The following is a 10,266-nucleotide window of genomic DNA, read 5'->3' on the forward strand; positions in this document are numbered from 1 at the left end:
GGGCGGCTTTGCGGGATATGCCGAGAGGCAATACTCTCCCTCCGGGAGAGGCTGTGGATGGTGAAGGGCGAAGCTTTCCATGGGTTTTCCGGAATGCATTGGCTGCCGCCTGACGCCCGTGAGGTGATGATGGACATGCCGTTCTAGTTTTCACACTCCTTGATGACAGGACTTTTACTTGAAACCCAAGGCTGTTCCAGGCTCTGCTGTGGTGTAATCCGCGTAAAACAACCCCATATCGGGCGCTCCAGACGTCTGTCTAAAGGCGTGGGCTCGCTACGGTCTGTATGATAATATTTGCCGAAATTGCGGCTCGCTTTCCTGATTGGGTGTACGAGCCTCTGCACTGCTCATGTCGCAGTACTGAGGAAACTCAGGTTTTTCACTGCCCCTTAGTATTTAAGAGAGTTCGTTCTACTCGTCACGCAGTGCAGCTAGGTGACTCACTGACTGCCGGTTAGAAGTAAAGATTGGTGCATGAGCTACTGCTGTTTTGCGTTCAAAGCAGTCACTGCTTGAACTGGGTCCAAAAATCATGGGGGGTTCTTTTGGTGGCCTCTTAGCCGCTGGGCGCAGAGGCTGCTTTGCGCCTGTGTCGAGTCTACCACATCTTGCCCCTTCACCGTACTTCATCCTTATAGACATCCTGGTTGGCCTACCGGGACATCCCCTATTCCACAGGCAGGGAAAAGAGCCTGCAAATGAACGCTCATGGGACTCACCTTTTTCTTGGTATCCAGCTGTGGAGGCTTCGCCCTGGCCAGACGCAGCAGCAAGTGTCAGCACAATTCGCATTCCCTGACCGTCACCGAACATGCATACTTCCTAACCTGGCTCTGCCAACTCTTGCTCCCCTTCTCCTTTCCAAAACTCCCCCAACTGTCTCTGTGACCAAGAAACCACCAATGCGGCGAAGGAGCAGTCGTTGAGTAGATATGTCCTGGCGCGTGCAGGAAAGTCCATGGCTTGTGTCTGTCAAGACAGACGCAAGATACCATTCAGTTCACCTAAAGCAGCATAGCACATGGACGCAGCACTCATCCGAGATCCTAGACACCTTGCTGCATTACTCAACTACAGCCAACCAGTGAGGAGCTTTGTATGAAGTGTGGTTGTAAGCGCGAACATCCCGTTGCTTGTATTATCGTATCTTGCACCGGGAAGTTCGGCACAACAAAATTCAAAATAGTTGCACTAGTAAAGTTTAATTCAGCTTTCCTCCGAAGGTTACGTTAGAGCCTCGTCGTATATAGTTAATGAACACTCATGTAAGGCGAGATCTACCTGATATATTGCGCCTCTAGGGAGCATGCAGCCAGTCAGCTGCAGAGGAGTGATTAGCACTAAAGGCTGTAGTAACCTCTCTCAGTGCTCTGTATCTCAGCTCGTGCTTTCGGCTGAAGATTCGTGTGATTATGAGTAGAATGGTTCTGTGGTCAGCTTGGTGACTAGGAGAATGCAGCCCCGTGTTCGACTCGAGACTCCCCTGTAAAGTCACGCAAATATGGCTTCATTATGACTGCCATCCAATTTTGCGGGGGTCTTGTTCCTATTTTTGCCGAAACTAGCGCATACACTGCTAGGTGGCAAACTGGTCAGCACAATGCTTCACACATCTGATTCCGAAAAAGCGTGACATTTAACGCGGTGAAGCCTGCATCAGCGTCGTGCTGTTCTGTTTCCCGTCATTCCCCCCAAAAGACACTAATCCTTGAATGCGTAGCGTTGCTATGTTCTTGCAGTCTATCCGGATGCCCCTTGTTGTTCGGGGCAGCCTTTTTTTAGGTGCAATCATTGGGAACAATGAATGCACAGCCTAGGTTGTTTTGTACTCCAACGCAGCCCTTGCGGAATAACTGCGCTATGTCTCGCCCACCTGTAGCAGCACATTCCCTACATTTTGTATGCCACACCACCGCCACACATCCGCATTAACGGAATCCTACAGCGGCATGTTGAAGCTTAACTGGAGAACAGTTGCAGTCCACGAAGCCATACTCACTGTAATTCAAATTTGCCACAAAATAGCATATGTTTCCTTATTTTACACTAGTGATGTCGTAGGGAAACACCTCGGATTAACAAATATGCCGCTTTAATGAGTATCCTTCTCGACAGCGTTATGCCACAGAGTATGCACGTGCATATTGTTGCCGGAAGGATAAAGGTCGGGACTATGGGCGAGACTGCGCCTGAAGATTTGTATTCCATCCGGTTGAAGATGTAGCAAGGAGCAAGTTCAATAGCTCAGCACGCTGCTTGCTTCAACCTGCACTGCCCCAAACCTCCGTAAGGCTATGCGGACCCTGCAATTTCACCAGACTGTCAGGCTCCGGTTATGGACGCGCTCTTGCTAAGCGGCAAGCCGACGGGCAGCCGAAGCAATTCCCCGGTTTCGCCCAAACTGTATATGTCCAGAATCCTCTTGATGCGAGGGTCCCTTGCCAGCGTAGGGGCTACTATGACCGAATGTGTTCTTTGGCATTTCATACAGCATCGCTTTGTAGTAGAAACACGCTTATTCCGCCAGTAAGCCGACCCACCCCGAACGTTCTATGTGCTAGTCTGGTTTAACAGAGTTTCATCTGTTTAAGAGCGCTAAACACAAGCGAATACCTTCCATACCGAGCAAAATCCTACAGCAGCAATGGTGGTTGCCCCGCGCCTGCGTATATTCTATGGCTACAGGGCGAGCACGGCCAGGCGCGCGAATACACTTACCGATTTGAATCCCCAAGGCATCCTTAGTCTAAAGCTGTCATTGCTCAAAAAGCAACGAGCTTCTCTGCTTCTGTAGTTCTAGCACCCGAGCGGCGCTACTATTTGCGGGCGGATACATAGCCTCGACATAGCGGCGAGGCCAACGATTACTCTCATGGCCCCTACTGGGGCATGCCGCTCCCTTAGGCACTCTCAGAGCATGTTTATGAGTCGTAAATGCCTGCTTTTTGCTTTTTCACCGTCTTCTAAGATCTTAAAGCCAATCAAATTCGGCGCCGCCCAGAGGACGCAACTGACAGGATGACTACCACGAGCATTTGTGTGGGCGCCCTTTGGCTCTGGTCCTTTATAACCCTGGAGCATACAAAAGTCACGCTACTGCTAAGCTCCCCTTGTTCCGTCTAGTACTGTTCGTAGGTAGTATTCTATGTTTAGTTTACCCTCGTCCGCTTCAAGCACCTCGTAGTCTGCAGCCAAATAAACCGACACATTATGGCGAATCTGTCTGCAGGGCATGACACTGTGATTGAGTAGCTGCACCTTTTAGGAAATCCTCAATCTTTCAGAGTTACCATCTCCCGCGGAAGGCTACCGCTTCGCCCCTCACCAAAAGTATAAGTACTGCTTGCGTCTGGCACTAGGAGTATGCCTATTCATTATCTCCAGCATGCATATGGCCAGCGTAGGAGCAACAGCTGCTAGCCAAAACCTTACTGGACACCGGATGATTTTTTATTTGAGCATCTAGATGCTTGGAGTATTTAAACGAATTTGCACTTGATAGTGCATGGTTACAACAAAAGGCCCACTACGGCAGTGGTATGTGGCTAAGTGAGGACTGAAGCTAGGGGTTACCAGATCTGCATGCCAGCAAGGGGTTAGAACATGGATATTTGAACTGCTTTCTAACAGACAATACTTTTTTTTTGGCAATCATTTGACTTTGCGGGGTCTATGCTTATTATGCTCATACATTCAATCTCCAAGTGTGCGAAAGCTACTGCTTTGGGGGTTCTAGATGATGCGCAGCGGCTTAAATTTCATGGGATGCTTCCTCCCCATCACTGTCTCTTTTAAGATCAGTTTGCACTTGGAAAAAACGCCAGATTCGTGAGACAGGATGCTTCTGAAGTATGCAACAAACCATTTTCAGCTGTTTCTTCTCCGCAGCCAACGGCTTACATCGCCAAGTGCAGGAGCTAGTTAAAGATTTATAAGCAGAGTCAGTCGAAAGCTACTACCTAGCGTAACTTGCGTACGGAGCCACAACTCAACACGCATACGGAACTACAGTTTAAAACGGTGTATAACTGCAGTCTGTAGTTACCTAGGAAGATTCTGCAAACATTTTGTAGGGTTTTTTCGCCTCAAGTGCTCGGCACATTCAAACTCCTTGATGTGCTTGAGCGCTCGCGCCCACAGATGCTGTTTGACTAGCTGGAACCTTTCTTGTTGGTCGCCGTCAAGGTCTCCATTTTCTCTGTCGGCTAGCTGATGCATCACCAGCTGAAGCCCAGCCAGAAAGTGATGCCAAACGGTTCCTCTCAGCAATGTATTTGCTGCCTAAAGTGTGCCAAATCGCACCAGAGAAGCCCAGAGACAGGTTGGCAGCACCATTCGGTTCGTGTATAGATTCTGTATGCACCTTGTAAGTACTACGGAATTGGGGGGAGTAAAAACGGGGACGATCTGCCACACATCAGGCCTTGCTATGCTGGTCACTGAATTTTTAAGAATAATGCATGTACTGCTAGTCTGGAAAGCAAGCTGCTCATACTAAGGGCGTAAGCATATCCAAAGCCAATGCGACTCCTACAGAGTACAAACAGAAAAACTTGCGGCGAGGAAACACGGGAAAGCACCTAAACGTTTGCACTTCTACTTCGGAGGGAGGAAGTTTGAAGCTCCCCCCTTACCCTTCGGTGCTGTTCCTCTGTACCTTCAGCTGCATGACGATCCCGAATGCATAAACTGGATTGACCCTAAAGAGTTCTCATCGAAACCATAATTTGTAAGTCAGAATTTTCTGTTTATTTTGAAGATCATCGAGTGAAGCATACTAGCACAGGGAATACAGACAGGCGTGGCCTGCACGTATATCTGCCACGCTGTGAAAACTAGGGCACCGCATTCTCGGAGTGTGGCCAACCTACTTTCTGCTGATGAAGTGGTGGACCTTCGTTCAATCGACGCAGGCAAAGGAAAGTTTGTCGGGTGCACCAAAGGCACGTAGTTGACCAACGCGTTGTAGAGCTGTTTGCGTTGCCGTAACCTTCCTATTTCAACCGCTGCGTCTACAGCAGCTTTCCGGAGAGCTGCTGCCCTGCAACAAGGTGCACCGGCGAACGGGCACTATCTATCCAGCGTGGCAACCACTTATTTTTTGGATTGTGCCATTCATCACCGTTTCTTCAGAAGGTCTTTCTGAACGTGAGATTCACAGCTCCAGAATAAAAGACAGCTAGCCTTTAGTGCCGCTGCTCTCCTGGAACAGAGTGGTTGTGCGATAGAGACAACGTAAGAAGCTGCCAAGCTGTGCCTTTTCAATGTCAGTCGTTGCTTTGACTTTGACCTTGGCCTCTCCTGCTTGACGAGGGGGTTAGTGTGGACCCGACGGCGTGCCTCCCGTTCTTCATTCAAGCTTTTCCCTGTCACCAAATTCTTATTTGTACCGTTGCTGAGAGGATGCCCACAGGTGCGTAGGAAGCCACTAGGGTTTCAATCAAGCTACTTAGGAAAAGCTTTGTACTTTTGGGCTTCTTAAGCTCAATATGCAATACACTCGGCCCGATATAATTTTGCATCTTGAAGTGCTCAAGGCAGTGCTTAAGGTTTTCGATGAGAATGCAAATGGTCCTCTACATATGATTCGTACTGCTGCTGCAGCGTGGAGTAGGGGAGTTGCTGATGTGGCCACCTGCTCGTGAGCAGCGAAACGTCTCACAGGTTCAGGGTAGGCATATTTGGGACACTAGACTGGCCCAGCTCTTGGCTGCACGCCTAGGGGTTTCATTATGAGTGTTACTGAACTGCGGGCCGTGGGGAACGCACCCACAGCTGTAAAGAAGGCATAAAATTTCCCATAGACTTCGCCCGTAGGTATATTTTCTCTATCCTGTAACGTTTCACCTATGTGGCTGCTCACTTTTTGCTCCGAGTAAAGATGCCTCCTCGTCTCCCCGACACCCGCCTGAGCCATATCCGGGAATCTCCTTCTGGAGAACACGCTTTTGGGTCTTTCTGGCAGAGGAATCTAGCCGATACAGGAACCCAAACACGGCCAGCCGTTGCTCCTTCCCGTTGCAAATTTATTCTCTTCCTTAGGTGCGCGTTGAGTCTCGACCAAGTGGACTGTGCTTTTCCGCAAAGAATGGCCTTTATGACTGTGCCATGTTCCTATAGGGCTGATTGCGCCTATGCCCAGGATAGTCCACCGCATCTCTTTTCCCGCAACTCCCCTGGATCAGCCGTGAAGCTGAAACTTGTTGGTCTCACTGCTTCGACTAAACAGCCCTCCTCGCCTGCACCCGTGAGGTTTGCATCAAATTCAGCGCTCATCGTAGGCCGCTCCACTGGAAAATTTGTCGATAGTGCTTCCTGCGTCACTTGAGTAGAGTCAGCGAACTTTAGGCCGGACAAATTGAAATGGCGGCCACGCGTCTGCCCAGCAAGGATTTTTGTTACTCCACGAACTTCTCGTCTTAAGTGGCTCTGATTCTGTCCACCCACGCGTGACTGAAAGTCACCATCTAAGGCAGTTGAACATTCTACAGCCGAATCACATTTTCCCTTTACTAGCACAGATCCGACTACTGATGTCTCTGAGGATGCTGGTGGCTGGTTGGTAGCTGTGCATTCCTTTTCGGCCTCCCGGCTCCCGTGACGCGTAAAACTACTGCAGCACTCAGAGAAGCACTCCTGAAAGTTCGAGCGTTTGCTGGGCAATCGTGTTCCTAAGAGTCCAATACATGTTTCATGTTTGGTTCGCACCACCCTGTTCACCGATATCTTCTGGAATTCGGCCCTCCTCCATTGTTTTTGGTCGGCATTCTTCTTCCGCAGTGCCTGCAGACTTTTTGCTTTGTAGTAGCAGGCGTGGTTTGGCAGCTCGGCATTCGAGGCGGTTTTTTTTCGTAGTGGCGTGGTACGCTTTGGAAAGGAGTGACTTGTCTACAACCAGCAGCGTCTTTGCGAAGTCCTCGCGGTGCTTCGTATCCAGTGCAGTCACTTTATTTGGCTGTCTGCACTCAATTGAGCCGGTTCGAATCTCCGGTAGTGCAGCAAATGGAAGGACGTCTTGCGGAATCTCTGCTGCACGTTTGAACATGTAACTGGCTGCGCTGCATGTAGCCGCATTCCCCATAGATTTTCCCACAATACGCAATTGAGTAAGGCCTTGGCCATGAAACTGGTCCCGCTTTTCTTGGCATGTAGCAGGCTGTAGGCTATTCGTACGATGACGAATCACGCTTTTCAATATTCTGGGCTCCTTTGGCAAATTGGACAATCCTTCTCTATCCTGTGGACGGTGCTGACTGTTTTTCCTAAGAACATGGGGGGTCTGCAAACGCTGAGGAGGAGCCAACTTCATCTTAACATATTCCATCCGATCTAAAAGTCCCCAGAGAACCTGACGAAGAGCGCTAGAGGGTTGTCCAGGCTGATGATGAAGGAGCTGTGCCTTCGTTTCTGGAGGCGAAAAATCAGCAGCCTGCTGCGGTGGAGACGCCGTACGATCACTGGTATGCAGCAGTGGGCAACCACTCAAGCCTGCAGTATCTTGATATACCGCTGCTTTCAGCTTGCGTTCATGCACCTCATAATTCTGTTGTTCTTTTGGCCTCCCACCCAAGGAAATGCTGCCCGTCTTCGGCACTTCAGGCAATGATTCTCCGTAGTTCAGCTTCTGCTGCCTGGTGGCTCGATCATGTTTCAACTCTACTGAGCTCTCTTCATTGAGAGAATGCAGAGGTGGATTGTTGCATGATTTGCCTTTGCTCCTGCTGAAGTCCACCTGCCTGAACAGGCCGGTCAACGATTGTCTGTGGGAGTCTAGTTGGTGTCTCAGCTGCTGCAGCTCACTCAGGTGCTCCCTCATGGGGCGGGCGCCGTCTGCCCATCCCATTGGGTTTTGTTGTCCCTCACTGGTGCTTTGAGCAGCATCCACCGATTGGGTAGACACAACGGCCTGTGGGGAAGCCTTAGCAGACGGCGCGAACTTGCCATAACCGTCGTTCATTGCATTGCGTCTCTGGTTCAGTGTCGTTGGGCTTTCGCTTATCGATGTTGTTGCTATTGAAACTACAGTATGGCGTTGTCTTGCTGACTCATTGAAATCCAATAATTCAGGTAGGGCTAAGCTGGCACCCCCTGATGGGCATGCTGAGGCTAGCTTCTGGCAAACAGGTTGTTGCAAAAGCCTGGAAGGAGCAGAAAACTTGTGCGATGAAACTGCGGGGGCCGGGATGAACATGCAGTCCCAAGCCCCTCGCAGACTATGCCGAGGGAATGTTGTTGGTGGTGAGGCAAGTGTTTGCCTTGATAGATGATGGTTGACTGGAATGATTAGTTCGTGGTAGCACTTGTGGCCGTCGATGCCGCTGCCTCCAAGCTCAAGCCGGATATTTGCCGTGCAGTGCCACATGGGTGGGCACGAGCAACTTGTCATGCACCGGTGAACCAGCGTCTCAGACAGATCCCGTAGTTTATTCTGTTGCCCCCCGTGCTCCAATTCCTGCGGATGCCCTGCACAGTGAGTCTCCTGGATAGGTCTTTCCTCTTGTCTCGGACATTCGGGTTCGCACCGCTTATGTTGGCGTAGTTCTGGCTGGACCCTTCCGCACGTCCCACTGGTGCAATAGGGCTCTCCGGCTTCGCACTTACGCGGTGGCTCCACTTCTTGTCCCCGTGAGGAAACGCGGGACAGACGAAGATCCGCTTGATTCATTATATTCGTCGGCTTGCACGGCGACTCCTGATGCCTATCGTCTGATATTTCCAATAAAGGCCCAAGGAGGCCTTCCCGCCGTTGCTGATTCTTCGCTTTCTCTGCCTGAAATGCTGCAGCGTCCATTGCAACAGTGCTTGCTGCAGTTAGTGCCATATCTGATGCGGCAAATATAACGCTGGCGTTTTCCCAATGCAGGGGCCTAGCGAGATTGGGGCAGGTTGGGACCGGCTGAAAATCGGCAGTAGCAGCAACAGCCGGAATTACTTCTTTCCTTTGCAGTTCATGTGGACTTTGAGGGAGTTCGCAAATTACTTGATGCTCAAAGTCACACGATGTTGAGATAGTAGCAAGGGTAGATCTCACTCCAGTGTTAGAAGCGACGGAAGTGGGACCTGCGCCAATCTCATTGGAATGAAGTGCCCTAGGGTTGGAATCCGATTCGCAGATGCGACCCTTGTGCCTGTTTAGAGCTCCGGCGAAGCAGCTGCTTTTGTAACACGCTGCGGCGCAACACTGTTGTACTTTATCCAAGAGCCCACAGCTTTCATAAGCGAAGGGGCAGACATACATATCACGGTCGTTCGCCCGGTAGTCGTGTGATGTCGCTTCAGGGGCAGATTCACGAGTTTCCGAGATCTTTGAAGGGTGCGGCCTTCGCACCTTCGCAGCCGTTGCGCATCGTGGTGCAGAAGATGAGTCGTGATATCTTGGGCTATAGCAGCGTCGGAGAAACCCGAAAGCGTTATTGCGCAGTTCCCGTGCAGCAGCACTGGAGATGGCCTAAGCACAGAAACGTTGTCGTGGTAAGAAAATAAGGAGAGCATTCGCTTTCAAGTACTGCCGGCAAACAACTCACCATGAAGGAGGACCAAGGAAAAGGCGCTTTCGATAAGAGAAAGCGGCAGGACTATTTTTTGTAGTCGGAGCATCAGTAAGAACCTCACTTTGCATATGACTCGGGCGAGATGCCTGAGAGCCGCAGATTGCGAATTGGCCAAAGACGGCTTGCTTGTAGTTGTCTTGAGTCGCATTTCCCTGGAAACTGCGGCGCAGACCTTCTTAACTGGTCCCAATGAGCAATGCTGGTCAGTTTTATGAGTGGCTGGATGACCCACTCGCTGGTTTTCACCTAGCCTTGCTTCCACTTGAGGTGGCTCCTCTTTAACTGCCACTGCTAATTCTGCTGTAGTCGTAGATGCCGTTGGGGTTGCAGCTGCTGATATTCCTGATGATCTCTCTTCTGCTGCTGCCGCCTCCTTTGCTAGTGGAACCTCTGAAATGGGAGAAATTGGGGCAAAAGCAGTGTAGGCCTTCAAACGTTTTGCGTTCTCAGGCATATTAGTTTGCGCAAGAGGTACATGCAAAGGATCTCGTGTTTTCGCAGGACTCATCGAGTCTCCATTTCGAGTGACCGCTTGCGTTAGCGGTTTCTCGTAAGGTGTCACTTCGGAGACGGATGGCGTTCGCGTTAGCGCAGAGTTGTTGCTCACTACAGACCTTTCCACAGAAGCGGCAACTGATACCGGCAAGCCAGGTTTTTCCGCGGGCCTATGAAACGCGGCGCTAGCAAGCCGCGCTTTACAACTGCCTGCGGC

General features: G+C 50.5%; 1 protein-coding gene across 1 annotated transcript; it reads right to left on the minus strand.

Annotated features, from left to right (window-relative positions):
• Nucleotides 1-5,742: 5,742 nt before the first annotated feature.
• On the minus strand, nt 5,743-10,008 carry EAH_00004430 (hypothetical protein, conserved; the record flags this gene model as incomplete). Its single annotated transcript, XM_013397005.1, has 5 exons — nt 5,743-5,750; nt 5,867-5,974; nt 6,156-6,470; nt 6,724-9,451; nt 9,616-10,008. The coding sequence occupies 5 exons, from the start codon at nt 10,006-10,008 to the stop codon at nt 5,743-5,745; spliced, it is 3,552 nt and encodes a 1,183-aa protein (XP_013252459.1).
• Between the last annotated feature and the right edge of the window lie 258 nt (nt 10,009-10,266).

The sequence above is a fragment of the Eimeria acervulina genome, genomic scaffold (genome assembly GCF_000499425.1).
Source record: "Eimeria acervulina Houghton genomic scaffold, Eah_scaff16, whole genome shotgun sequence".
Lineage (NCBI taxonomy): Eukaryota > Apicomplexa > Conoidasida > Eucoccidiorida > Eimeriidae > Eimeria > Eimeria acervulina.